We start from the raw sequence: 27,375 nt of genomic DNA, 5'->3' as shown, positions 1-27,375 counted from the left end.
AACCCACCTTGGGGAGTCGCTTCCCATTCTGCTGTTCACAGCCTGAAGAAAATGGGTTTGCCCCCCACCCCACCTGAAAAGGAACCCCACCCCCATAATTATTCTTCAGGATGAGAAGCCCCCTCCCAGGTGGGGGATGCTTATGAGAAAAAGAGGAGAGGAGATTCAGGGCACCCCAAAGGAAACATGTCAAATTTAGTAACTGATTAAAGCTCAATACAAAACATGTCTTTTTCTACCCTCCCCTCCATTTCTTTTTCAAAATCATGTTGGTGATTTTAGTTCAGCCTCCTCACAAGAAGTAAATCTCTGGGTGGTATCTTTTCCGTGGCCCCTTCCCTTTCAGTGGGGTGCCTCCTCCGGAGACACAAACACTTCCTCTGCTGAGAGAGAGCCCCCCCCAATTACAGGCTGGCGTGCCAGGTTTCTATTGCGCTTCCAAAAAGAGAAGCCATTCAGATAGGAAGAGTTTTAGATTAGAACAGAAAATGCTCTTGGCTTTCCTACGTTTTTTTTCACACAGATGTGCTCTTTCCTGGAAAACAGGACTCTGCAGGGTGGATTTTTGAGACAACCACATCAGCATTAAAAAACAAATGCAGGCTGGCCTCTAAATTAAACCAATGGCAGCAAAAACAAGCTGGAATCAAGGCCTTTCGTAGGAGAACTGCTCAGTCCTGTATTAATGTACCGTCCCTGCCCCCAAAAATGTCTCAAAAGCAGATAGGCCACAGATCCCATCGTCCCCCAGCGAGCTGCTCTCTGACCCGATTCCCATTGGGGCAAAGAAGGAATTTGCAGGATCAACAACTGCGAGGCTCCCGGCCCTGACAGACGCCACACAAGGCTGACTTCCCGTGCTGAACTTCCCCTTCCCATATTTGCAACGGCTTCCAATTTAATCATAGCCTGCAAATTTAATTAACAGGCTGTGTTTACCCCTTCAAAGTATCTTGTTAGCGAAGTCGCTGCATCAGAGTGCCAAACTCTCTCAGAAACACAAGATGTCAATGCCGAGATGTCCCCCCCCCCCCCCCCCCCAAAAGCCAATCGTGGCAACATTATTTCTCCCGGTCCAGCTACCGTAAGGCAGCCACAATCTGGGTACCGTAGGAAGAGTGGCAATTAAATAGGAACGGCAATACAGACCTCCTAGCTCCACTGACAGCGATACAATAACGAACACCAATAGTGTGAAAATAACATCGGGTCAACTAGAATTAATTTCCTAATTCTTTTAATTCGCCCTTTGGTTTTTCTGCAGTGGGAAAGAGGGGCTGAGGGATTTCTCTGGGTAGCTAAAAGCCCCCTAACCTGGCCAGGAACAAAGCCAGATGAAAGAAAAACACCAATAGATAAAAATTCCCCTCCTCCTCCCCTCCCCCACTAAATGTGAGGATGGGCCTCTGGTTGTGGAAGAGCAACCTAGTTCCCCACCTTACAGAGGAGAAGAACCCTGTGTGAACGGTCCAGGCCTAGTGCAAGCTTTGGCCACGTGAATGCAGTCGCTGCAACCCGGAAAGGAAAGTTAAGGGCTCTGCAGGGTGCACAACCTTTGAAATGGCCAAGCTGTACAACTTGAACTCTTCACCCGAAAGTCTGAAACGCATCCTAGCAGACCAGGGTTATACGCCTGGGGCCTGTGACAAGGGCAGGCGCTCTGCTCTTTAAAGCAGCCACATCTTTCCTGAGGCCTGGCTCCTGCCACTCCGGAGCCCCCTCCAGATCATCACAGCCTTCGCTGCCCAGGAAGAAAGGAAGTCAGAGAGCACTCGAGTGGTGCTGCATCGGGGCGGGGGCCGGGGTAGACTGAGGGCAGCCACTTGGGGCTGACGCAGGTGCACTCCCAGGCCAGGAGCGCTCAAGGGCTCAGCTGGGCCACTGGAGACCCCCACAATTGGCCTGGAAAGAGCCTCTGAAGCTCCCAGAGACCCCAACCATTGGTGCCTGCTGCGGTTCAATGCCCAGCTTGGCCCAGATTTTAGGACACACAGAAATTCCCTAGACCCAAATTCTATGGGGGAAAAATCTTTCTTTGCACCCAGAGGGTGCTTCCCTACAGGGGCTGGCAGAGGCCCTGGGGCCCAAGTCAAAGTCCCGCCGCAGGTGCTGGGCCCACTCCTCACAAACCTAACACCCGCTTGGCACAGGACCTGAAGGCAGGCTGCCTTGGGGTGCTTGACGTGCCAGCTGCAACCAGCGAAGAGCAAGGAGGGGCTCAGGGCAGCCCCCGCTACGGAAGGAGTATCCCTGGGCCCCAGGAAGGGGGAGGGGGCCAGGATACCCCTGCCCCCTGCCAGCCACCAACCCTTTCTCCCTCCTTCCCTGCAAAGCAGGAACCTCTCTTCCCAGGCAGGCGGCTTCCTCTGTGGAACGGAGGCCGGAATGGAGGAAGAGCCCCTGAGCAGTCACAGGGCAGCTTCCATTCGGATATCCCGAGGAAGGGAAGGGAGGAATTCCGGGCAGGTGCTGGTGTGCCAGGACTGGCAGGATATTCTTGGCCAGCTGATCATTCCCGAAAGCCAAACACCAAACCCCTGCCCTTCTCTCTGGATAGAGGTTGGCAGAGCCACTTCTGTTTTCCTTACACTGAATGGAAACATGCAAGAAGCCGTTGGAAGAGCAGGATAACGGAGCCCATCCTACCTCGCAGGGCTGGAAGAGTGGGCTTCCGGGCCTCCTCCTGATCGGTCCTGGGCCCCAAACTCCAGAGCAGGACCTGAAGAGCCGCCAATTGGCAACTAAGGCTTGACAACCTGTGGGGCCTTTGCGTGTGACTCCCGAGGACCCCGGACTTGAACCCCTTTCCCGGCTCTCTTTTCCCTTGAAAAAAGCAGTGGGGGAGTGTGAAGCCCTCCACCCCTTGGGCAGGCAACTAAGGAAAGACAAAATGAAGCAAAGAGCACATAGGTACTAAAAGGCTACCGCCTTTTCTGCAAACAAGGGGGAGGGGGCTACCTGGGTTGCTGTGGTGGAAAAGCCCCCTCTAGCCACCCTTGGAACAGGAAGAGTGCTTCTGGCAAAGGCAGGTCCGAGACCCCTGCAGAGGGCTGGGTCTGCAAAGACCACGGCCTTCCACGGCCTGCTGAACCTCTCCTCCCCACCCCCCCAACTCTGCCCCACAGGCTCAGTGGAGGGACTGGAGCCCCTGAAGGCCAGGGCTGGCCTGCCCCACCACCCTACTGCAGTTTTCTGGGCCCTGACACACGAAGCAGACTTCAGGATGGTGGTGGTGGTGGGGATTGCCAGCCTCCAGGGGGCCGGGCCCTCCCAAACCCCCTTTGGCGGTGAGGGAGTCTCCCCCAGCAGAGAGCCCGTTCTTCTTCTCCGAGGCTGCTCCTGGTTGGGGGGAGGGGAATCCCCATCTTGTGCCAGGGGGCTCATCCTCTTCTTCCCCCTCCCCTTAGCTCCACAACCATTTCCTTGGCTTGCTTGCAGTGGGTGCCACTCGCTCTCCCACACACGTTTCTTAGAAGGCTGCTGCTGCTGCTGCTGCCTGCTAACCAAACGCTTCCCCGAGAAGCCCCAGCCAGACGCCTTCATGGCTCCATCTGCCAAGTCCTCCCCCGCTGCCCCCCCGCCCCGCAAATCCCAGAAAGAGGCGATTTCCTAAGCAGATTCAGACTTGTTACTAGAAAGGTAAACAGCGGAGGGGCAGATCCTTGGATTCGGTTGCAAGCAAGATCGCCGCACAATTCAGCGGGCAGGGCCTCCCGATTCCCGGGCGGAGAGGGTGGGCCCTTCACCTCCCAACCGCTTCCCCAGCGGCTCCTCTGGACGTTGCTCCTTTACACCCCGCGGGCATTTGGAGCGGGGTGGAGAGCAAGCAGCCAGATGCTGTCGGTGCTTCCACCGAGAGCCTCGCGCCCCATGACGTCATCCCTCCAACCCTTCTCTGCACAATTCCCCCCCCCGGGGTCTCCTGCCTCTCCTCCGAAGAGCCCCCAGCCCCCGCCTTGAAGGCCGCTCGCTCCGATGCAGCCCCCGGGCGCCCTGCCGGCACACCCGAGAGTTCCAGGAGCGGCCCCGGCGGTGTCTCTCCCACCAGCCCGGAGGAGCCAGCGCGCCCCCGCCACCGAGTCTCTCGGCCCACGGCCAGGTTAGCGAGGAAGAGCCGCAAGAGGCAGCGCTTCTCCGGCTCCGCCCGGGAGACAGGCCGAGCAGCGATCCCGCGGCCGGCCGGAAGGGCGCCGGGCCGAGCAGCCCGCGAGCGGAGCCCCCGGCCGGATTGCAGGTCTGCCCGGGAGCGGCTGGTCCCGCACAGCCCCAGAGCGCCTCTCGAGAGCGCGGCGCAGCCCCCGTGCCCGCCCTCCTCCTCCCCGCGTCCCCGAGCCCTCCGGAGGGCCGGCCGCCGCTTACCTTGCAGGCTGGGCTGCGCGGGGTCCGGGCCGCCGCCGCCCGCGGCCATCTCGGCGGCGCCTGGGGGCCCGTCGGCGCTGAGCTCGGCCAGTCTGCGGCTGGCGGCGCCCAGCTCGGCTCGCAGGGCGCTCACCTCCTGCCCGGCCGCCTGGAGCGCTCCGTCGATGCGCAGCGCCAGCTGCTGGTTCCCCTCCATCATGCCGGCGATCTTGGCCTGCGGGGGGACAAGGCGGCAGGCTCAGCCGCTGCAGCCGCCGCCGCATGGCGCGCCCGGCCCCGCCGTCTCCGCCCGCCGCTCCTGGGGCCGCGACGTCCGCCCGCCCGGCGGCTGGGGCTGCACCCGAGGCCGGCGGCGCGGCTGGCAGAAGCGCGGCCGGGGCGGGAGCGCGGCGGCGGCGGCGGCGGGAGAGGGAACGCGGCGGGAGGGGAGGAGCCGCCAGCCGCCCGCCCGCTCCGCCCCCGGCTCCTCCCCGCCCGCCGCGGCCCCTCCTCCGGCCTGGCCAGGCACAGCGGCCGCCACTCCCCCCGCCCCGACCGCACCGGCCCGGCGCGGAGCGGGCGGCGGAGGAGCCGCGCGGTTGGCCGCCTCGGAGCTCCTCCGCCTCTCCGAAACGGCGAAGGGAAGCAGCCGCGGCCGTGCTCGGCGATGGCGCAGCAGAGACCCCGCGCTCCCCCACCACCTCTGACCGTAGCGAAGCCCCTGCGGAGAAACTGCCGGCCCGCGGCTGGGAGGTCTCTTCGCCGGTGGCAGCCCCGCGAATTTCCGGGGTGCCTGTTCGGGTGGGGACTCCCTGAGCACATCGCACCGGTACCCGATGCGCCGACGAGCTTCGGTTGGCTGAGACGGCCGCTCACGTTGAGCCCCAAAGCCTCGCTTGCGAGGGAGGCCGGCACTTCACACAACACGCTAAACCGAGTCCTCCTCCGTCTCCCAAACCCCCTGAACAGAAGTTAGAAACCAGGGCTGTTGCGTTCACACAGCACAAGGGTTGCTGGGTCTTGAAATTAAGACCTAGAAGACAACCCCCACCCACCCACAGGAGGCTGTGTCTCTGGCTGCAGAGGCAGGACAGGGGTCCTCTACATATGACGGCAGGTGGGAGTAGAATTTCCACTGCTAAGCAAGGTGGTGCTTAAGTGAGCCATGCCCGATTTTGGGACCTTTCCCTCCACGGTTGTGAAGTGAGTTGCACTCTCATGAAGTGACACACACACACACACACACACATTTCTCCCACTGACTTTGCTGGAAGCTGCCTGGGAAGGGGATCACCTGACCCGGAATCTGCGACCATCACCCAGACCCCTCCTCCCCCTGAATTCTTCCCCCTCCCCTTGGAGCAGAATCCATTCAAAATGGGATCGGGATAGGTTGCCCCAAGCCCCCAGGTTGCACGGAGGGCAGATTAGGCAAGCGAGAAATGCAGCAACAACACTCGGACAAGGACTTCACTGCCATACCAATGGAAACAAGCCACAAACCACAATTACTCATCTATTGAGGCTGGTTTCAGACCAAGTAACAGCAACATACAACATTCAAAGATTGCAATCAGTTGCAGTTGACTGAATTAACGTTTCTGAATGTTGCACAAATTGGGCAAAAGGTAAGTTAAGGAATGCTACCACCCTGTAACCCCTCCCCCTTCGGCCTGGTCACACCTGAAGTGCCCGCTCTGGCTCAGCACGAGGCACCTCTGTCACTCAACTGACCCACGCCCAGGCTGTGTGATGAAGGTCTGCCGTTGAATTCCAACCATCTTAATCCCAACGGAATTAATCATAACAATTCATACCATAAACGCTTGGCATCTAACTCTAGTAGCCAGCTGGCATAGGGCAAGTCCACATTTGGCAGCAGGTTCCCTGCCCCGGGCTCAGAGGCCGGCAGAGAGAGGGAGAGACCCACCTGGAAGGAGCTCCGCCTCGAGGCGCAGCTGCCGCAAAGAATCCTTCGGGAGGTTGGAAATGCCCCCCTCCCGCTGCGTCCTCACCTGCCTTTTCTGAGGCTCCAGCCAGGCCCACCCAGAGTTTGCATAAACCACAACCAGCTCAGTTCAACGTAGGACTAAGAATGCTTGCAGCGCTTATGCCCGACAAAGCACTTCTCTGAGTCTGGGTTCACAGTACTAGGCAACACTGAACTTCAGTCAAGAAAGTATTCACACAACACGCTGAACCGGTCACAAAAGACTACTGGCTGGGCTTGCTTTGTGCAAGTTACGAGCCCTTGCACACATGCAGCCTTGCACCAGCACAAAAAGTTAAATCAGGAAAGTCCATCCCTCTAATGTGCGGTGCCCTGTGGCAGCTGATGGAGATGGCCCACATCGCACAGTGGCCCTACAACAGCGGCCCCCAACCTTTTGTGCACCAGGGATCGGTTCCATAGAGAGGCTTTTCTGCGGACCAGAGGGGGCCTAGTTCCATGTGCTGCCTGCATTCAGTGGGTGGGGTGTCACTTGTTTGCGTGGCCCAGTTTCTGGCACGCTGTGGCATGGTGCCAGTGCCACGGGCCAGGGGTTGGGAAGCCTGCACTACAAGGACACTCCCTGGATCCATTTTCTCTCGACTTCCAGCATGTTGGGCGCCATGAGTCCTACCACCCTTTGCTCACTGGCTGGGGGTCCCTACCCCCCCCACCGTGTGCATGCAAGCCCCACAAGGGTGCCTCAAACAGCAGTGCTTAATGGGATACAAGAGTGAAAATTATCGAATGCACAGGGGAGTAATCACGCTAACTGGCTAATTCCATTTTAATTAAGCTTACATTGAGATTAAATGAAACTACATCAAGTGCAGGTTCCGTCCAGGCTCTCCCCATCGAAGGATGCCAGGGACAGGTGAGACTAGGTGGGTGTGACTGGCACGAGGCCAGATTGGCTTTTCCCCCAACCTGCACGTTTTCCTCTCCGTGGGCAACATGCAGAAGATGCATTTAGATGTAGTTTATCAATCAATCAAATGCTTCAAATGCCAAGGATAAATCAGGTGGATCGTCCTGGCAGGCAGTTGGCAATGGGCTGCCCTTCTTCCCACACCTTGCAAATACGGGCAGAGCAGCCACCCCGTGCGCCTCTTAACCAGCTTCTGCTGAAGCCCCAGAGAGGCCAGCCCTGCCCCCCTCCCAAAGACGGGGTCTGTGCCAGGCCCACCGTGCTCCGGAAAGCCTCCCATCCGGATCGGGGCCAGTCTGGCACCCAATTCGCTCTGCGGTGCTGCTTGGCTTGCTTATGCTTGAAAGTTGTGGGGAACGGGCTCTTGGGTAGAGTGGGAGTGCTCCACCCACCCCAGCCAGAGGAGGAGGCCCACACTCAGCACCGCCCAGCCGCCTCTCTCAGCTGGGGCTGCTCTCCGCCGAGGTGGAGCCAGACTGAAGCATTTGGCTATGCCAGGCTTGGTTTGGGGTGCCCTTGCCTTCTGCTGCTTTCCTGCCAGCATCCCATCTCTTGGCCAAGACTGGCGGAAGCCAGTGACCAGCCCCCCAGGCTCTACCTGGATAACCTGCAGGCCTCATTCAGGTTGTCCTCTGGGGGCCGATGGAGCCCCGGGTGCACCAGGGTGTTCGGTAGCCCGTCCTCTCCTGCCCATGGTGCTCGCCTCCTCCCTCCGTGGCAACTCAGAGCTTCCCCCTCTTCCTGCTGAGCGGGGGCTGAAGAGATACCTGCAGTTACCCTGACAACGGCCCTCTTCCCATGTCTCCAGGAGTGCTGGCGATGGGGGACTTTCTCTCCCCCCTGCAGGCGCCACCCCCTGAGGAGGACAGGGATGGCGTCCGAGGGGGCCTTTCTGGGCGAGGGGAGGGGCTCCTGCCGCTCCTTCAAGAGGCACACAGCTGTTTCTTTTAGGAGTCCTGGGAGTTGGGCCCTGGGCGGGAGGGGGGCTTCGCATCCCACTCTGCCTCAGTGTAGCCGGCTGCACTTCCAGAGGGGACCACTCCTCCCCACCCCTTGGCCGTCTCCTCACTACATCAAGGCCAGAGCGCCCTCCCCCCCCCCCCATCCAGGTCTTTTTCCTGAAAGCCTCCCAAAGCAAATTCTCCTTCCTTGACTCGGATGGGGGGGGGAGCTGCTTATCCAGCAGGGATGGGGGGCTCCCTGGCTCCTTTGCCTTTGTGTCGGCACTGCAGCTCCGCTCTGAGCCAAGGGCCCGGCCAGCGCCTCTCCTCCTCTGAGCAGAGTTAATGGATTCTCCCCCTTCTGGGACCCAAGGAGCCTCCCCTGCCCCTCCCCTCCAGCTGCCCTGCCAAAGCGAACAGAGCTCAGGTCAGAGGATTCTTTTATGCCTTCTAGATCTTGGCTGGGGATCCGATGGCAGCCGCACATGGCACCAATGGCTGAGGCGGCTTCTGCTCGCAAGGAGCTCTGAGGGAGGAAACCGCCACGTTTGCTGGAGGGAGGGGGGGACGGAGCTCGGCGTGTTTGTAAACCCTGGTTATGGCTTAGCTTGTCTGGTCTCCTGCCACGGAGCCACAGCCGACAAGCCGTGTGTGGGGTCCAGTGGCACCTGCAGCTGACCTTCTGCATGGGCTGTAACTCCTCGCACCCCACCCCCGCTCAGGCCAGCTTGGAAGCTGCTCTGCACGCGCACACACACACACACACACACACACAGACATACACCAAAAGGCCTAACAGCCTCCCCGGATTCTGCAGCAGAGCGAGCAAAGTCCCCCCACCCACCCACCCACCCGTCCTCTGCTCTCTGGCGTTTCCATAGAAATAAATGTTTGTTTCCATCTGCTTCTGCCCAAGCTGGCTCCCCTTTGCCAAACAGCTGTCGGCTACCACCCTAGCAGCCCCCCAGCAGCCTGCAGAGGGGCCCACAGCCTGGCCCCGGAAGGGCCCGATGCCGGTTACCACTGGGGCAGCCCAGGGTGCAGGAGCTAGGCTGCACCCACAGGGGCGTGTGGGCATTCGGCTTGACAGCAGGAGGCACCGGGGCCATTTCCTGGGCTCGGACCCTGGGGAGGGGAGGGGTTTGGGTTGTCCCCAGGGAGGACCTCTCTCCCATTATTTATCAAGAGAGTGAAGCTGGAAAAAGAGGCCCTCAAGCCTGCTTTCGAACTGCCTGACAGCTGCCCAGGGCCCTCGCTTGGGCCCCGCCTGGCTCTTCCTTCGCGAACCCCATTCCCCTCCTTTCACGTTGGGCCCAGAGATCATCTGGAGGGCTCTCCCTCCCTCCCCCTCTCCCTGAAGAAATTTGGGCGGCAGCCCATGGCTCTCCCAGGAAAACATTGCAGCCCTCCAAGCAGGGCTGCCACAGGAAGCGCTGTGCCCCCGTCTTGCCTTCCGCAGATGACGGCCCCGCTGGTCCCTTTGGGGGGGCGAGCAGCAGGAGGGTATTTTTGCGGTGTCTCAGGGTAAAATTATGTGGCTTGTTTTGGGGAAGAAAATGGGCAATTTGGCTGTAACAATTTTCATTGCTGTCAATTGCCAGCCAGCCCATAATAATACCACATGTTCATCTAGGACACACGTTTCACTCTGAGAGTGAGACTGCCGAGTTGTATCCTGCCTGCTGGCCCTCAAGGTGGGAAGCTAAGGCCTCAGTGGCTGCCGGTGAGAGCTGAGAGGCAGGTCTGCAAGGGGAGATTTTGGGAGGCTCTGCGCCACCCTCCCCCCGAGGATCCCCCGGGCCTCAATCACCCTCCAGAGGAGTCGCAGCGGAACAAGCAGGGGCCGGGTCAGTGAGTCGAAGGGGGGGAGCACAGACATTTAGCTGATCCGGCTGCCTGAGATCTGGGGGGGTGGAGGGGCTGGGAGGACACCCGCCCGCTGCTCTACCCTGCAGAATGCCGTGGGGGGCGTTGGTCAGCAGCAGCTTTCCAGGGAGGAGGGCAGCAGTGCCCCCCTCCTCAACACCCCAGGGGCTGCCGCGGGGCCCTATGCTGCATTGTGGGAGGCCTCTGAAGCAAGAAGGGGTCCCCAGTGTAACTCATGGCATCAATCGCCATTCATGCCACGCACATTACAGGGGCTGGTTTCATCTACTCTGCTCGAATCTGAACCACCCGAGGTTGGAGCCCTTTGGACATAACCTCCTGGCGTCGATGGCCGAGCAATTCAGAAGCCATCCCAGATCACGTAACGGTGGCCTGAAACTCTGTCCCATCCCCCGCTTCATCCTGCAAACCAGGCAGGGTTGGGGGGGGACGGGGGGGCGGGCTGTGCAAACCTTCATTGTGTTGTTCTCTGCACAGAGTTTCACCAATCGGGAGATGGATCCATGCAATGCAGGGGGCGGGGAAGCAGAACTGTGAACTGATACGGCAAGTTTTCGTTTTTCTCACAGCACAAAGGTGGACTAAGATTGTCAGAGGAGGAAAATGCTCCACAAGAACGGAAGAACCACAAATGTTGCAAAAACAGCCGCAGTGGACTCAGTGGCCTTTAGCATGCGTGCTCCTTAAACATGAATTGGGGAAAACTGGAAGTCGGGAAGGAGCCAAAGGCCTGAAACAGAACCGTGCCTAATGCAGGAGGTTTCCCTCATGTAGACAAACAGATCATCTCCCCAACGCCTGAAGTCCCTTCAATTCTACTGACAGGCAGAAAACCTGCTAGGAGTAGGAAGGAGCTCAGGTGGCTCCCTTCTGCCCTCCCTGCTTGTACCGGCACCTTTAATAATTAAAAGTCTCAAAAACAGAGAGCAAAACCACTTTCGTTCTGGTCCCCAGCAACAGAAAAGAAGCAAAAACTCAGAAATCACAGAGAACTGAATGTAAACCACGATGCAAATAAACCACAACATCGCAGGTTTTGCAGCCTGCGTGGTTATAATAAAACCCTTTTAATCAATTTATTTATTTATGGGATTAAATAGGGACTTATTTATTGGGATTAAATTAATCAGGATTAAAACAAGCCCTTAAACCCCATGATAATTCAGACCGTGTGGTTTGCAAGTATTTATACATCTCTGATGCTGTTTGTACCAAGACATTATCACTAATATACTGGCTTAATAAAGCCCCCACGCATCCCCGCCCTTCTCTTCTGCCCGAGATGCCCTGTTTTGACTCTGCAATCCTGGCTTGCCTGAACCCGAGGGGTGAGAGGGCTTCGCGGAAGACCCCCGTTTGGATTCAGGCAATAGAATAAGGCCGTTCATGAGCCCCCGAGCACCAAATGGAGGGAGGCTCATCCACTCAGGTTCAAGGCAGAGCACCCCTTGATTCGGGAAGGACCAGGCCTTGACACTCTCTCACACACAGAGATGTCCCAGGCTGGGAACCAGGAAAGCAGGACCCAAATCCCGGCTGCACTGAGCGGCAGAGCTGAAACAGAGCCCCGGCCTGCACCTGCAGCCTCCTTTCGGGGGCGCACTGAGCTCTTTCCCATTTGCAACCTCAACCAGCCCAGAAGGTCTGTGGCGAAGGACAGAAAAGACCGGGCCAGGAAGGAGATTTTAAGAGCTACACACACATTTATCCAATGACTTCCCCGAGGTGTTTTTTGCTTCGCTTCGCTTAAATAATTTTCATTGCTATTGTCTGGACAGCCAGCGAGAGGACCAAAGACAGGGCACACTAGGGGAAAAAGGAAGAGGAGGGAGGAGGGAGAATGAAGGACTCTGCAAAGAGGAGGGCCTTCTGTGAGAAGGAACAGATTCGGTGCCAGTTCAATATTTATCCCAAGACCTTCCAAATACCCTTGCCCACTTCTAATTCCTGTGATGGGGAAGGTGGCAAGGGGTGCTTGGATTGCACCGGGACTCCCCAGCAGAAAGGAGGCAGTGAAGAGACCCTATCAGTACCTCCCCTCAAGTTTTTGTCCTTCTCCATTGTTGGGTAAGCAAAATGTGCACTTCTCGCTTTATGGCAGACGAAACAGCTGGAGCTTGCTAGCTCACTATAACTGGCCAGCCCTGATCCTTTGCAGTCAAGAAGAAAGTGGCCTCTTTAGGCGAGAAGGCTCTGCGGCGGAGTCAAGGGCCACACTTGGGAGTCTTTTTGTTGTGTCTTCTGGAGCTTGAAATTCTCGAAGGGCAGGATGTCCAGGCGGCAGAAGTGCGTCCTGGTTGTGTACGAGAGGCACTCCAATCTCTTGCCCAAACAGTAGCAGCACATGGGTTGCAGGAACAATTCAAAACAGCGGGAACCAAGAGGAGGAGGAGTTGCAGGAACTGGGTATTTCTAATCTAATGAAATGAAGAACCGGGGGACACACATGATAGCAGCCTTCCAATATTTGAGGGTCTTCTACAAAGATGAGAGGGTCAAGGTATTTTCCAAAGCAGCAAAAGGCAAGACGAGAAACAATGGTTGGAAACTAACCAAGGAGAGAAGCAACCTAGAACTAAGGAGGAATTTCCTAGCCATGACAGCAATTAACCAATGGAACATTTGGCCTTCAGACGTTGTGGGTGCCCCATCACTGGAGGTTTTGAGATTGGACAATCATTGGTCCAGGATGGTATATAGGCTCTCCTGCTTGACCACAGAGGGGTTGATAGAGTATTGGAAGACCTCCAAGGTCCCTTCCACCTCTGGTTATTCTAGGTTTTTGTAGGAAAATTGGGGGAAACTTCTTCAGCATTCATCCTGAAGCATCCTCATCCTCATGGTTTGCTGCAGTCACCCAGATGTTCAGAGTGGATTTGGCATTTTTGTCTGCCTGGTATCCAAGGACCTGGGATAGGTAGATGTGGATATGTAGCAGATATCATTGCAGGATGATGATGATGATGATGAAATTTTTGATGAGATTCACAACCTTTGGGGCAGGTTGGTAACTCAACAGCTCGAGTCCTAACCAAGGACCTAGGAACTGTTCAGGTCGCATTGGAGGATAGAAGCTGTTCCAAGTAGGGTGGCTTTTTGTAAAATCAGGGTATTCAAGTCTGATTAATTCAGGATTTCCAAATAGTGAGGCAGCCCTTTAGGTATCGCTCCAAGGACTCCAATTACAATTGGGATAACACACAATTTCTTTTTCCAAAAGAAACTTAAAGAAACTTCAATTTGTTAGTCCCGGTAATATTTCATGGCTTTTCCTATACTCTTTGGCAGTGCCAGGCTGCTGGCACACAACCCCAATTGATGGCTTATTCAGCAGCAAGAAACCCTTGGCAGAAGTGAGGTGAAGGGTGGATTCTGAAAGCTAAGACTCCCACTTTCAAATCAGAGAATAGTTTTTACACCAACTCCCAAGAATGTGGCTTCGTTTTTCCAGAAACAGTGCAGAGAAGTTGGCTGGCCAATGTGGAGAGGCTGCCTCACAAACTGCAGAAGACAAAGAAATATTTGTCTCCCAGCAATCTCGAATGACATCCAATAAATAATCAGGCCGGGAGGGATGTTGGGGAACGAGAAGAGCCCTGTGAAAATAATTGAAGAGCTTCAAGAGTAATCAATGTTAGAAAAGGGGCAGGAGAGACCCATAAACCCACCAGATAAAAGCTCTCTGTTTGGAGGCTAGCGAAGGTAGGAGGAGGGAGAAAAACTCAAAAGACAAACTCAAGGCAGAGATAAGCAGGAAGATTTAATTATTTCAATAGTTATTTGTTTGGTCTCTGGCCAGCCCAAAAAATTGCACATTCAAACACACACACACACACACACACACACACACGCCTTAGAGAGAGAGAGAGAGAGAGAGAGAGAGAGAGAGAGAGATGATCTTCCACCGTGCCTGCGAGCCCAGCCAGAGAAAACTCCCAGAGGGAAAACGGCCCTCAAAGCGTTGCTCTAAAGGAGCCATTTCAGCTGCCCCATCATTGCAACTCCAAGGTGGGCCTTCGGCTGGGTCACACTGCGCTTCACCTTTGTTTAACAGGCTGGGTGGCAGAGTTACAGTGACGGTACCCTATTGCACAGGGTGAGTCATCATCATCATAATTATAACCAATTGTTATGGCTCCACCTGAGAGCCCCAAGCTGCTCATGGCTCCCACAGGGTTAGTTGGCAGCCCTACAATGTGTAGGAGCCTCTTACTAAACCATCACCTTGAAGGCAACACAGGGGTGGTTGTGTCTCTGGTTCCATATTTGTGTATGTGTGAGAGAGAAAGAGAGAGAGAGAGCACGCACCTTAGTAAAAACATTGCACAACTGAGTCCTTTCACACGTGCGCCTTCTGCCCCCCCCACCCCCCCGGGGCCTGTTCTTGCCAAGGCTGCTTGCTCTGAAGTCAGCCAAACTGCAGCAACACCTTCCATGCTGTCAACTGGCCATCTAGAGCAATGTGGCGAGTTAAATAACAGCAGCCACCGTCCTATTGAAATGTTGACATTAATCCCAGGATGGGCAAAACGCTCGGCTCTTCATCAGCTGCTGCCCTTGTTGGCTGCCCACCGGGGCCAATGAGGCTCAGAAGCGGCACCAAAGAAATGCGAAAGTGCCAAAGAAGGAAAACAGAAGGCAGGCCCTCCTGGCGCAGAAGACGCCTCTTGCGGAAGCTCCTTCCAAAGCCCTACGGCAGAGACCTGCTCAGGCCTTGGACGGGTGTGTGGGTGTGTGTGTGAAGGAGAGGCGGCTCTGAGGGGCAGAGCAGATGAGGGACCACCAACCTCCGAGATTCCCCCGCTGGGTCCAGGACCATGGAGAGCAGGCCAATGCCCAGGGGATCTCTCAGAGGTGTTCTTGGCATCTGACAGAGGAATCGGAGACCTCCCCTTGGGGGAAGACAACGCGAGATCCGCTGCTTGGAGGTCCTCGCTACAGGCCTCTGCTTTGGGTGGCCTCTGCCCTTGACCCTTATAAGGAAGGTTTCAAAGCATTCGCTGCAGTACCAAGAAACAGCTGGATATCTGCTTTCTCCAAGGGGCCATAATTCCCGCACAGAATAAACAACCAGTCTCCTTCGCCTCTCTTCAGCCTCCATGCCCGTTTTCAGAGGCCCAACATTTATCTCCATTTTTTTTTACTGCTCTGTCATCTGAGAAATACAGTCTGAAGAGGATGAATTTGCATTTCAAATCATTGTTTGTGGTTTTGACAATGCAGGATAGATCCCCCCCCCCCCGTTTTCCATCTCTGGGCTTTTGAACCACTCATCATCATCATCATCATCATCATCATCATTCACATTATGGTGTACAAGTAAAATTTTAAGATCCGTCCTTGCCCAGAAAATGCCTCCTTTCCTTTGCCTACGACCATGGAAAGCAGAGAAAGGGAAAATAAATGACACACACACACACACACACACTTGGGTGGGCAGGGGAGGTAAGGTGAGATGGGAAATGCGGCTGGCCCAGGAATAACAAGCCCGACATCCCCTCCCCTCCCCTCCCCTGGGCAGAGAAGAAAAGGCCCCTTTCTGGGAAGCCCAACCACGGCGGGACTGTGGGAAAGGCCTCCTGCCCCCTCTGGAGCTCACAGAAACCACCGGCTGCTTCTAAAAGGTAAGGAGGGGCTGTGGCTCCTCAGGCAGGTGAGCTCTCGCTCTGAGAGCCACGTAAAGCCAGAATCTCTTGTGGATTCAGTAAGAGCAAAGCCTCCTTCCGTCAGCCCCAGCAGCCCCAGTGATGGTCCCACTTTGAGTTCCCCAGAAGCTCAGGCAGATATTCGCAAGGAATGGAGAAGGAGCGAGACCCGCCCAAAGGCTTCGTCCATGAGGCTGGACCCAGCGGAGGCCTGCAGACCAGCTGGATCCCTCACCTGGTAGTAGTGTGGCTGCCCATCAGCTTACTCTTAACCTTTGGGTCAAAAAGAAAGGTGCCACCTCTGGCCCAGAAAATCAGAGCTCCTGCTTAACAGATACCTGGCTGTCCCAAAGGTGCTTTTTCAGGTGCTCCCTGCCTCTTGACTGGGCGAGGAAGCAGAACTGGAGGGCACTGAGGCCTCTCCTGCTTACATGCTGTGGATGCCTGCCTCTTCTCTCTCTGGAAATGTTCCCCAGCCCAGGCGCTACGAGTATTTTCCAAAGGGCGGGAAAAACAGCCACCATGGTGCCACTCTGCTTGGCAGGAAGGTGTGCAGGTGTTGGATGAAGATCTGGGTTAAACCTCCCTCCACCTGTAGGAACTCTGGGGGTACTCTCTCCTTGGGGTACCCTAGTGCTGAGGCTGTCCTGTGAGTGAAATTGTGGGGTAGTGGGGAGGAGATTTCCCTAGGAGAGAACTGGAGTTCAAACTGTGTCTATTGGGGGATGCAATTTTTTGTCAAACCAATCCCAGTTATGCAAATATATCTTCCTAATGCATAACGCATTCATGTACATGGCTTTTATAAATACTTGCACTGCTATGCAAAAAAATTTTTAACGCACATATACACACACAAATACACACACTGTACACACATTGTGCACATATAATTTTCAGAATGCTAGACTAGCGGAAGCTGGGTCTTTTAATCTCTGGGGATTTCATTGACATTTCAGCTTTTGTTACAATTTCTTTTCCATTAAACTGAATGATTAAAAACACAAAAATATGTTTTGACACAATATTAACCAAAAAATCTTACATAAATCTACCCAGGAACCAGCCATGCTCTCAAGTCCCAGATTCCCATCCAGGACAGTCGCAGAAAGAGCCATTGCACAGAAATGCCATTCAGTTCCATGCACCTCACAGAAGCTGTGGGGAAAGGCAGCCTGACCGGCCTTCACTGCAAGCAGCTCCCCCCAAAATTCACAGGTAAATCACCCCCTTTGGTGCTGCAATTTTCTTTGCTTCCTTTATTAAAAAGAAACAAAACAGTCATAAAGTTTCACTGAAACTAAACACATCACTATCCGTATTGACTCTTTTCTATCTGAAAAATTACAGTTTATATTCCCTCTTTTAAAAAAAAAATAAGGTGGCAAATGTCTCTGACAAATTAATCAAGGTAATCGCTTTCCAAACACTGTGATTTATTCTAGTGGCCTTAATTAGATCTTGATGGCCAGCTGTGAAAATTAGGGCTTGTAATTCACAAGTTGTGGCAAGGCGCTGATGTTTATTAACCTCATGGCTTCAAACTCAGAACGTTTAACGTTTTCAAGCATCTTCAGAAAAAAATTGTCTATTATAACAAATTTCCAGATTATGTCTTCTGCATTCCATATTAAAAATATTCAGGCATAGGGCAAGTCAAGCCAAGCCAAAAGGATGACCCCTATGCAGATGGGCCCCACCTCGAAAAGGTCCCCAAATCCCAGAAGACAAATTTGGAAACAACTCAGCTAGCACAGAGGGACACGTGTCTGTGTGTGTGTGTGTGTGTGTGCGCATGTGTTTTTCTGTTTCTTTCAGCTGAGGAAGAATGGAGAACTCTGCCCCAGCTCCCCTCCTGTCCTCAGGCTGCCAGGTACAACCTGGCCAGGAAGATGAACACAAAACGAAGCTGCACTTGTCACAGGTGAGAACATGGCCCTTCCCTTCCCTTCCCTTCTGAAGCCAATGGTTAGAACTCACAAGACCCCATGTGTGTAGGCCAAGAAAATAGATCCCCCCCTCCTCCTTTTTTCTAGAAACACACAGGCTAAACAGAGCTGAGCAAAACTGCAACCTGGGTCAAAAGTAATCGCAACGTTTAGAGGGGTTTCCGTGGGTTCAACCTCGCGTGGCTTCCTGTGCACAGAAGTGCCTTTCATCTGGACTTGCTGTGTCAAAAGCAGTAGAGAGAAGGCGGCTTGGATCCCACGAGCCTCCTCTGCCCCCCTCCCCGCAACGTGCCCTAGCTTAGGGCAGGCAACAGACACCAGCAAGCATCTAGGCCAGGGCAGATTCACCTGGTCCCACCTGAGCATCCGCTAAACCCAAGAGAAGAACATCTAGCTGTGTTTTGCAGATGAGCAGCTGGTTGGGGGGCTGAAAAGGTCCTGGAGCTCTGTGGAAACACCTGAATCGTGTGTGTGTGTGGGGGGGGGGTTCTGCAGAGCTAGTGATCAACACCCACCCCAAAGGAACCCAACTCCTCTCAGGCTGAAGGTGATAAGCAGAATTGCAGCTCAAAAAGAGAAATAAGGCAAGCAGGACACTGGCTGGCCTTGCCATTTATAAGAATTCCTGGCTGCAAACCATAGATTGGAGAACCTGAGTAGTTTTTTCAGAAGGGTAGGTGTGGGGGAGGGGGTCTGGCCCTCCAAGGAAGCAGAGACAACAGAGGTGGGTCTCAATGCCTGGGTCTGTGGCAGAATTCACACTGCTCCGCCCATGTGTGTCTTTTGCAAGCAGGACTCATGGCTGGCCTCCCAAGGGGAGACCCCCTCTTGCCAGGAGCAGGGCCTCAGCCTTGATGCCTTTCCCAACATTAACTTGCAGCAAGACAATCACCTGGAGAAGGGCTCTCTCTCTCTCTGTGTACACTGGCACCCTGAGCCACTCTACAAAGCTCAGCTCTGCCATGACTCAAACATTTCTGCCTCCCTCTTTGCACCCCATTCCCACAGCAAAACTTGGCTGTGGGTGCTCGGATGTGGGGGGAGGGAACTAAACATCAGTGGGGAGGCAAGCTGGGGAGGACCCAGGGTGTCCTGGGATGGGTGGGGTCTTGGGGGAGGGTGCAATCACCTGTGGCCCCTCCTGAATTGGAGGTGCGTGGGCATCAGGAGAGGGCCAGCTGCTCCCATCGGGTCAGATTTCTATCCCTGGAGGTTTTTTAAATAAGAGACCAAGAAATCCTGCCCCTCCCCCCTGCAGCTCCTCCCACAGCCTCCAAATGTGGAATGCAATTCTGACTGATGCCAGTCCACCAGCGGTCATCCTTCAGCTTCCCCAGGTACGGCATCTTTTTTAGACATCTCATCTCCTGATGCATTGTCCTATAAAAAAATGTACAAATGCACCCACATCTGCCCAGTGCTCCCTCTTCACGCCCCTAACAGCCACCAAGGCTTTTGTGGGCACCTCTCAGAGGAAGAAACGTAAGGACTGTTGACCAACGAAGGAGAGAGTGGAAGCTCGCCAGTTGCTAGCCTAAGCAACCCGGTCCAGGGAACAGAGCACAGCCAGATATGCTTTTAAAATAGAAGCTAAAGGTGGCCCAGGAGACCCGGTCAAGCAAGGCCCAGCCGATCCTGTCCTGGACCACTTACAGAAGACACCCACGGAGGGCAGAGGCAGGAGAACATCTGGAGTCCCCTCTGTAAGGATTCCCCAAACTACGCTCCAGAGTAGGCCATCAGCTTAGCTGTGTGTGAACTCGGCCAATCTGGTTTCAAAACCATGGTTTAGCATGTTGCGAGAAGTGAGCCGATTGTGGCTTATCCGGAGAGAGCTGGACTTAGCAGGTGAGTGGAGCCGAGTCTTAGGAGAGCCGCGGGCTCGTCCTGGGCAGGGAGGGGGCTTACCTGGGCGTCCATCAGGAGCTGGGTCATGAGGGACATGGACCTCCTCAGGGTGCTGCTCCCGCCGGGCAGGAAGGCCTGGGGCTGGTCCTCCTCTTCTTCCAGCGCTTTGGCCTTGTGGACAATGAAGTCGGAGATCTGGTCGTTCAACGTGCGCAGCGACTGCACGGCTGAGGAGAAGCAGGGCGGGAAAGAGGAGGGGGGGTCACCTCCAGGCTGCGGCGGCGGGCACTTTCCACCCGGCAGCCGGAGACTCGGGGAGGAAAGGCAGCAGAGCCCTCCTTAGCCCCCCGCCCCCACCCAAGCCCCGGCGGCGGCGGGAACGGGGCAGAAGGGAGGAGGGAGCAACAAAGTGGCTGCGCCTGGGCGGCGGCGGCGACGCCTCGCCCGCTTTTTCTCCGCGCTGAATCTCGCTTGAAAAGGGTAACCGGGAGGCCAGCCCGCCCCGCCCCGCCCCGCCCCGTCCCGTCGAAGGTGCCTTCCTAAGCCCTTCCGAAGGACCGGGGGCGGCGGCCAGGGAAGGGGCTGGCCCAAGGCCCTCCCGGACGAGCTCCCCTCAGACGCCCTCGCCAAGAAGGCCGCGCCCCGGCCTCTCCTGAGGGGAGGGCGGTGTCGGGGCTCACCGGCTGCCTGAGCCCGAAGGGCCGGGCGCCGCCCTTCCCGCTCCCGCCTGGCCGGGCAAGCCCCGCCGATTGTGCTTGACTTTGGCCCTAAGGACGGGAGTCGGTATCTTCCGCGGCTGCCCTCAGGCGCGCGACGCTGACCTGCGAGCCAACCGGCGGCTCCTCTGCTTTTTCCCGCCCGCTGACCACGCCGGATCTGTCCCGGGAACGGGAAGGGGGTCTAGCCGCACAGCCGCCGCACAGCCTCGCCGAAGTCGCACAGAATCGCCGGATTGTCCCGCCGAAGCCGGCCGAAGCTCGTGGCTTTCGGGGGTCTCCGTGGGGCGCCTGGTGAGCTTTGGCAATCTCGCCCCGGTGGAGGCCATTTTCATCTTCATTTTTACCACAGAAAAGGGGACACACACTCCGACACGCCCTCCCCCCCCCGCCCCCCGGCGTTGGCCAAGCGATCCTGAGGGAAAGAAGGCGGGAAGGCCGGCGGGGCGTCCACCGACTGGCTCTGGCGGGGCCCTCGAGGGAGGCGGGGATGTGGCGCCACAAAGCTGCTCCTAAGCGAGGATTTCCGATTCAGGCTTTCTGGCCTCATCTGGAGGGGATGCCTTCCCAGCCCCGGGGTGGGCCTGCTGGGGCCCCAAGGGAAACACGAGAGTCCGCCATAAAGGCCTTTAGCCAAAGAAGGAAGGCTGGCCTTTCTCTTCTTGAACACCCCCCCAGAATGGGCGCTGGCTTCGAAAGCCAAGGCTGGGCCCCGTTCCCCATCCCTGGCTGGTGGTGGGCTGGAAGGGAAGGAGCCTTGTGGGCCCAGAGGCCAGATTGAGATCCTGCAGGGGCTGGTCCGACGCCCCAGCAGGAGACAAAGCCCCCGTCTCCCCCCTCCAGTGGCATCTCCCAGTGGGCCTGTAGGAGAATGCAGAATTCTCCTCAGCCCGGGCAGTGCCCCGGGCACCCTCTCCAAGGCTGACCCCCAAGGGAAGCGGGCAGGAGGTTGCAAGTACGTTCAAGGTATTCATTTGGTTCCAGGGATCAGAAGCTGCCGCCCCACAGAGGGTCCCCCATGCCATAGATGCCCCAGGAAACGAGAGATTAACTGCCCATGAGGGTTGGAAGGAGGGTCTCCTCCTCTGCAACAGCCAAGAGTGCTAGAACTGGGGGGTGGGGGGGAAGAAGAGAGAGAGAGAGAGAGAGAGAGAAGGCTTAATAGTCCTATCCAAGGGAAAGAGCACAGAAGGTAGGTGACATTTTCAGATATTGGCTTTAATCCTTCATATCCTTGAAAGTCCTACCAGTGGAGAACTTTCCTCCTGAAAAGAGGAAGAATAATAGCACTTTGTGAAGAATCTTGCCATGTTGCCTGTAAAAGATGCACAACTTTCCTGAAACTTGGCCCTCTGGAGTAAAGGGCCAACTTTAACAGTTGTCTTGTTGTAGCCTGAGCATCCTGCAGAGAAGAAGTGCGTTTCTGGCCACCACCTAATTCAGAAAAAAAAAAAAAATCCACCTGGCAGGTGGACAGGTTGTTCCTCCAAAGCAGAAGCACTTTTCCTCTTTAAAGTCAGAAGTGACGGGGGGCTTCTTCCAAACAGCCTCTGTCTCCCTCTCCTGGTGCTCCCTGGCTCTCAAGTGCCCCACTGGAAAAAGCCACCTTCCAGACCTTATCCATATCCGGGAGATAATCGTTGCGGAAGAGCGGTGCGTCACTCAAGCGGCAGTTCAACTCCAGAGGTCAGCCCCATCAGTCAGTTCTTGAAGGGGGCATCCAGAGTCTCTTGGGGAAGTTGTTTGACCAGTGGCAAGCCTCTGCTTTTCCTTCAAGGGTGCACGAATGCCTTTCCCTCTGATCTTGGCTGGTTCTTTTGACTGCAAGCACATCCAATCCTATTTTTCTACATGCTAAATATATCCTACCCAAAGCTCCCTACAGGATTGCAAAGCAGGATGCCTCGATCTTTATAGGCAAAGGCGGGAGTGAAATAGTCTGGTGAGTTAAGCAGACACCAGCTCTCCTGGGCCTGTTCAGTGCCTGTGAACCAGAGCCTGCCTTGGCCTTGTGAAGCCTTCTGCCGACATCTTCCTTGGGCGCCTTCGTCTGTCACAGGAACAGGAAGGAAGGCAAAGGACTTCCCTAACATCTTGTATTAGCAAAAGAAACTCTCATTCCTCTAGGAATCTATGCTGGTTAAAAACAATTTCATTGTCAAGTATTTTTAATTGCTGATTGGAAGGAGGGAGACCACCTCTTAACGGTCCTTCAAGAAGACTGGAGGGAGGACTCTCTTCCTGGGTTCCCCCTGAAAGGCCCATTGGATCTAATACAGATCAACAGATTTGGAAGGGACCTTGTAGGTCATCTAGTCCAACCCCCTGCCCAAGCAGGAGACCCTACACCATTTCTGACATGGCAGTCCAATCTCTTCTTGAAAGCCTCCAGTGATGAAGCTCCACAACTTCCAAAGGCAGTTCTCTTACACACACACACACACACACACACCAGCTTAGACCAGTAGCACCCCAGCATCTGCTGGGTCACCCAGGAAACTATGTTATCACTCCAGGAGCAGCTAGTAGGTGACCAGGGCGGGACTTGAACCAACAATGTGAAGGCCCAGATCCTCTGATCTGCTGGACTTCAGTTCCCATCAGCCTACATGTCCAGCAGTATAGGATCGAGGATCCGCAACGTCCTTCCCGCCTAGAAGGACAGAAGCCAGAAATCTCCTGGCAGGTTCAAGGCCCTCGGTTCGTAGCAAGGACAGAGAAGGAGTGGGAACAACTGCTACAACAGCTACCACAACAGCCAGGGCCACCACTCCTTTTGGCTCAGATCCACAGTCCTGAATAATGCAGCCCATATTCCTTAAACAAAGCCAACTTCCATTTCTGAGCAGTTGCATGGGTAAAGCTGCAGTTCTTAAGTCCAATAGCAAAATCAATGGCAATGATTTTGAACATGCCTCCATTTGAAATCCTGCAGGACAAGGCGGACGCACTAGAGTATCTGTTCATCTCGTCCCTGTGTTCATGGAGGATGTTTCGATTGGCACCCACCTCTGCATCTTATCACCTAAACGGCCGCTGAACCAGCATTTCCTTCCTTGCATCACTGGCTGTCAAACCTGGGACATATATAATGCTCCTCTTGGGTACTCAAGCATTTTCCAGGGGTTTGCAGCAGGAGAAGCCTGTCATCCTCCCCCCACCCCATCCCCACTTCTCTTACCTGCCTCCAGAAGTTGACACTTATGGCCAAACACCTGCGAGAAGGTGACCAGACTGGTGGTGTCCACAGACGAGGCCTCCATGGCTTTAGCAGGTCTCCCAGCTTAGTTGTGCAGACTCTCCGGAGGGTCTTCAGTCGTCCTCCCGCTTCCTCTGGTGAAGCAAACAGGCAGGAAATCAACGGGGGCGGGGTGCAATCTCACCTCCAACCTGTCGTGGCCAAACTCCCTCCTGCCCCTTCTTCAACTTCAGCGGGAGGCCTCTCAGCTCCCAGAGACGTGTCTTCCTTGACCCCAGGGTCAATTTCAGAAGCTCCTGGATGACCCAGTCAAGCTCCTCCTTTTCCTTCCTAAGAAAATTCGGCGATTTCCCCCAGCAGATCAACTCTCGTGCAACACTTCTCCCCTCCTCGACTTTGGCAAATCTTCCAGAGCCAGAGCAAACCAACCCCCCCACCCCACCTCCAGACAGCAACAGCGTCCTGCTCGGTCTGGCTGCCAGGGACGGTTTTAGGAATCCTTGCTGGAACCAAATGATGCTCAGGGTGATGGTGGTGGATGGCACTTTGGGATGGAGCCTGATACCTCCTCCCCCCGCCCCCCGCTGCTTACATGATGCATCTTTCTGGTCCTCTCGGTCCCCCTTCCAAGCCCTGCAGCTGAGCCCCTCGCCCGGCATCCTCCTCCGGCAGTCGGCCGGCCTCCCTCCCTGGGCTGAAAGTGGGGAGGGGGAGGAGCCAATGAGCATCACTGTTGACGTCACCCTCCTGCAGTCTCTCCTCCCAGGCCGGTCATGCAAAATACCCTCTTGAAAGGAGGGGAGGAGACCCCCATCCTGCCCTGTGGCCGGGTTCCTCCCGATGCAGAAGCCTGTCTCTGCCCTCCTGCCTCCCCCCCACTTAAACCGGAGGAGGAGGAGAGCACTTAGGGCTAATAGCTGGTTTGTGTGTGTGGAGGGGGGTTCTAGGAGCTTGGCATCTCGGATTCCAAAGAAAAGGCAGTCTTGGTAGAGAGCCCAGGCGGACCCTCAGCTGCTGACCTGGAAGGTTGGGACGAGACAAAAGGTTGCGGGCACATCCCTTTGCAAAGCCAAGCCCGGAATCGTTGGCCAAAGGAGTTCAGCCCACCAGGCCCAGCTTTTGCGGGGGGCAGAGGTCCAAATCCAAGCAGAGAAGGGCTGTCCGGTCTCTGCCCTTGGGGAACGTCATCCTCGGAAGCCCCCGCCTGGACTCTGTGCCCCCAAGATCCCCCATCCCAACACCTGAGACAAGGGTCTTCGTGACACCCCTGCAGGGTGCCCTTCATTCTTCCCCTCCCCAGGTCCTTCCCTCTCCTTGCCAGAGCCGGCCTCTCCTGAGCGTTGCCTGTGCGTTTTGGGGGGAAGGGGAGATCCCAGCAGAGCCAGGAGAAATGGATCGAGAACTACAAGTGACTGGGAAGCCACAGTTCTCCCGATACAAGCCTGGACTTGCAGGCATCCAGATGTTTTTCTGCAAGTTCCGGATCCTCCTGCAGATCAAGTCCGCCTGTCCCACACGTTCCCCTTGGGACCAGCGCAAGGCCAAGTTCACTGGGAGGCTTCCAAATTCAGCTTCGCTGCCTCCAAGGCCAAACCAGCCCAGGAGGGAGGGAGGCAGGCAGGCTCCGCCCCCACCCCCCTTCTGCCCGGGAAGCATCTTGCACTGAGGTGGTGGTGGGTGCTCAGATCCCTCAAGAGGAAGAGCCTCGGCTGGCTGGCTGGCATGGAAGGCCCGTTAGCCCTTCCCTTCCCCCTCCCCCCTCCCCCCACCAGGGATGTACTGGGGCTCCCAGATGCTGCTGAAGGAGCCCCCCAGGCTGCAGCCCAACAGCAGCCCCTCTGGACCGAGGGTGCAGAGGGGGATGGGGAGCCCGTTCCCCTGCTGAATGTGAGGGGCTGCACAGACCCCCCCACTCCTTTCTGAAGTGGGCAGGTGGCAACGGCCAACCTCCCCCCAGGCTGGCTGCAAATCCACAACGTGCCAACATGGCATTTGGAAGCAATGACAAACTGGGTTTTGTATGGCAAATTGGAAATTTTAATGTTTTTAATAGAATAGTCTTTGCATCGCTCTCCGACAAGAAGAAAGGGGGGAAATGAACTACAGAACAGCAAACTTTAATCCAAGAGCCCCTCCTCTCCCACAGAAACAAATCAATGTAAAATGTAAATCACATATAATACAACTGAAGTGTCAAAAACAATTTAAATAATTTTAAATATTTTATTCCCCCCTTTCCAAACTTGCTATGAATGCTTTATACAACTGTTGGGTGTAGATGTCCCCCGTGAATCAGAAGAAACGCAACCAAAAAGACAAAAGGGAATGATAGCAAGAGGGGCGGGGTTCAAGTGGCATGAAGTCACCCCCAAAATACCAAAACTTCAAATTTTAAGAGGTAGATCACTTTTTAAAGTCAAGGACAAGTAACTTTTAAAAAATTGGGAGGGGGGGGGAATCAAATGAAGCGATTGCTGTTCACCCAAATGGAAGGCGAGGTTGGGGGGAAAGAGGGAGCCGCCTCTCCGGGAAAATTGAGGGGGGGGGGAGAGATTTACAAGGGAAAGGGGGGGCTCTTGCCCGCTCCACTGCCAGCCAGCCCCCCCCCCCCCCCCGTCTCCTGCTGGTCATCCACCACCAAACCTCAGACGTCCAGCTCAGGGGAACTTGGGAGAGGGAATCTTTTAGCACACTGGCGCCCCTCCTGCTCCCCCCACAAGGGCTGAAAAGCAGCGGCTGGCCCCAAAGCCAGCAGGGAAGAGGCGGTGGGGAGAAGCGGGGAGGGGTCCCTGGCCTGACCCCAAGGCCTTGGCAGACGGGGTGACCATGACTTACTTTGAGTGCCACGTGAGCCCGTTGTCATCCCTGATACTTGCCCGGGCCCTCTCGTTTGGCAAGACCCCTCCCCGCATTGAGTTTTTAATCTGCTTCCCTCCTTATTGCGCCAGGTGAAAGCCAGGTGCCCAAGCAAGAAGCCCAAGGTGGCATTTGCTCCCGGGGAACCGGATCGAGTCCTTTGTAAGAAGCCCAGGGCTGCCAGAGGAGGAGAGGGGCAACCCCATTCCGCGGGAGGGTCTTCTCCCTGCAGCTAAGAATCGCCAGGCGTGGCTGTGGGGTGGGGAGGGCAACCAGAGCCGGCTCTGGGCGAGCCTGTTGGCAACTGCCCACTGCATCCTCGGCTCTGCCTGTTGGGAGGATGGAGCGTCTGCTTTCCTCCTCCTCCTGCTGCTGCTGCTGCGCCTGCGGCTGCTGGTCATCAGGGGGGGCCGAGCCCCGGACCAGGAAAATCTCATTTACACGTCTGGAGGGTTCAGCTGTAAGGTCTCCTCACGGGAAGCTCCTGCAGGGGAGAAAACAAAGTGTGAGGATGTGGAACGAAGGGGAGACGATGGAGGAGGAAAACAAACGTTCTCCCCTTCCCCCAATGCTTGGCACTTGGGTGATGCCCTCCCCGGACCGGGAGAGACACGGGCGGCTCGTGTCAAGTCGACTACTTACCTGAGCAGGAACCCACTGAAGACGGAGTGGGAGAAACAAGCCTTTCAAGGCAGCCATTGGTGATGGCTGCGTCAGCTAAGGGCACGCAATGGACAGGCCTCTGGCACAGCAGGGCAGGGGAAGGCCGGGGAGAAGCGAGCAGCCACGGGTGATGACCGAGAAGGGACCAGGGTGGTGGCAAGGCGCTCGGCATGGCCTCTTTTGCACACCTTGGCCAGCCATCGCGAGACTTGGGCTCCGGCCTAATGTTGTGTGAACCAAGCCACTGCAAAGCAAACTGGACGGAGCCCCCGCCAACCAGGGGGTCTCTGATGGGGCTGTGTGAGAGAGCGCAAGTCCAGGGAGGCCAGGCCTGGCTGGCCAGAGGGCCGCTCCCTGGCTGCTGGGCTGCCGGCACCCACCTCCCACTGCCTCCCAAGAAAGAGCTCTGTGGGCT

The 27,375-nt window shown here is 56.0% G+C and overlaps 1 protein-coding gene across 3 annotated transcripts in view; it reads right to left on the bottom strand.

The window, feature by feature from the left end:
- KAZN (kazrin, periplakin interacting protein) overlaps positions 1–23,585 on the bottom strand; it is a 52,126-nt gene extending 28,541 nt beyond the window's left edge. The window contains exons 1-3 of one of the 3 annotated variants that reach the window (XM_087914927.1): positions 23,424–23,585; positions 19,587–19,753; positions 4,360–4,573 (exon numbers count right to left, since the gene is read on the bottom strand). In XM_087914927.1, the coding sequence (XP_087771053.1) occupies positions 4,360–4,573; positions 19,587–19,753; positions 23,424–23,505 (463 nt within the window). In that variant the 5' untranslated portion in view covers positions 23,506–23,585. The remainder of the gene's footprint in view (positions 1–4,359; positions 4,574–19,586; positions 19,754–23,423) is intronic. The other 2 variants (XM_087914926.1, XM_087914928.1) reach the window with 2 other exon arrangements.
- Between the last annotated feature and the right edge of the window lie 3,790 nt (positions 23,586–27,375).

The sequence above is a fragment of the Pseudonaja textilis genome, chromosome 18 (assembly GCF_049901715.1).
Source record: "Pseudonaja textilis isolate UNSWEBS1 chromosome 18, rPseTex1.2, whole genome shotgun sequence".
In the NCBI taxonomy this organism is placed as follows: Eukaryota; Metazoa; Chordata; class Lepidosauria; order Squamata; family Elapidae; genus Pseudonaja; species Pseudonaja textilis.
This window is presented reverse-complemented; position numbering and strand designations above follow the sequence as displayed.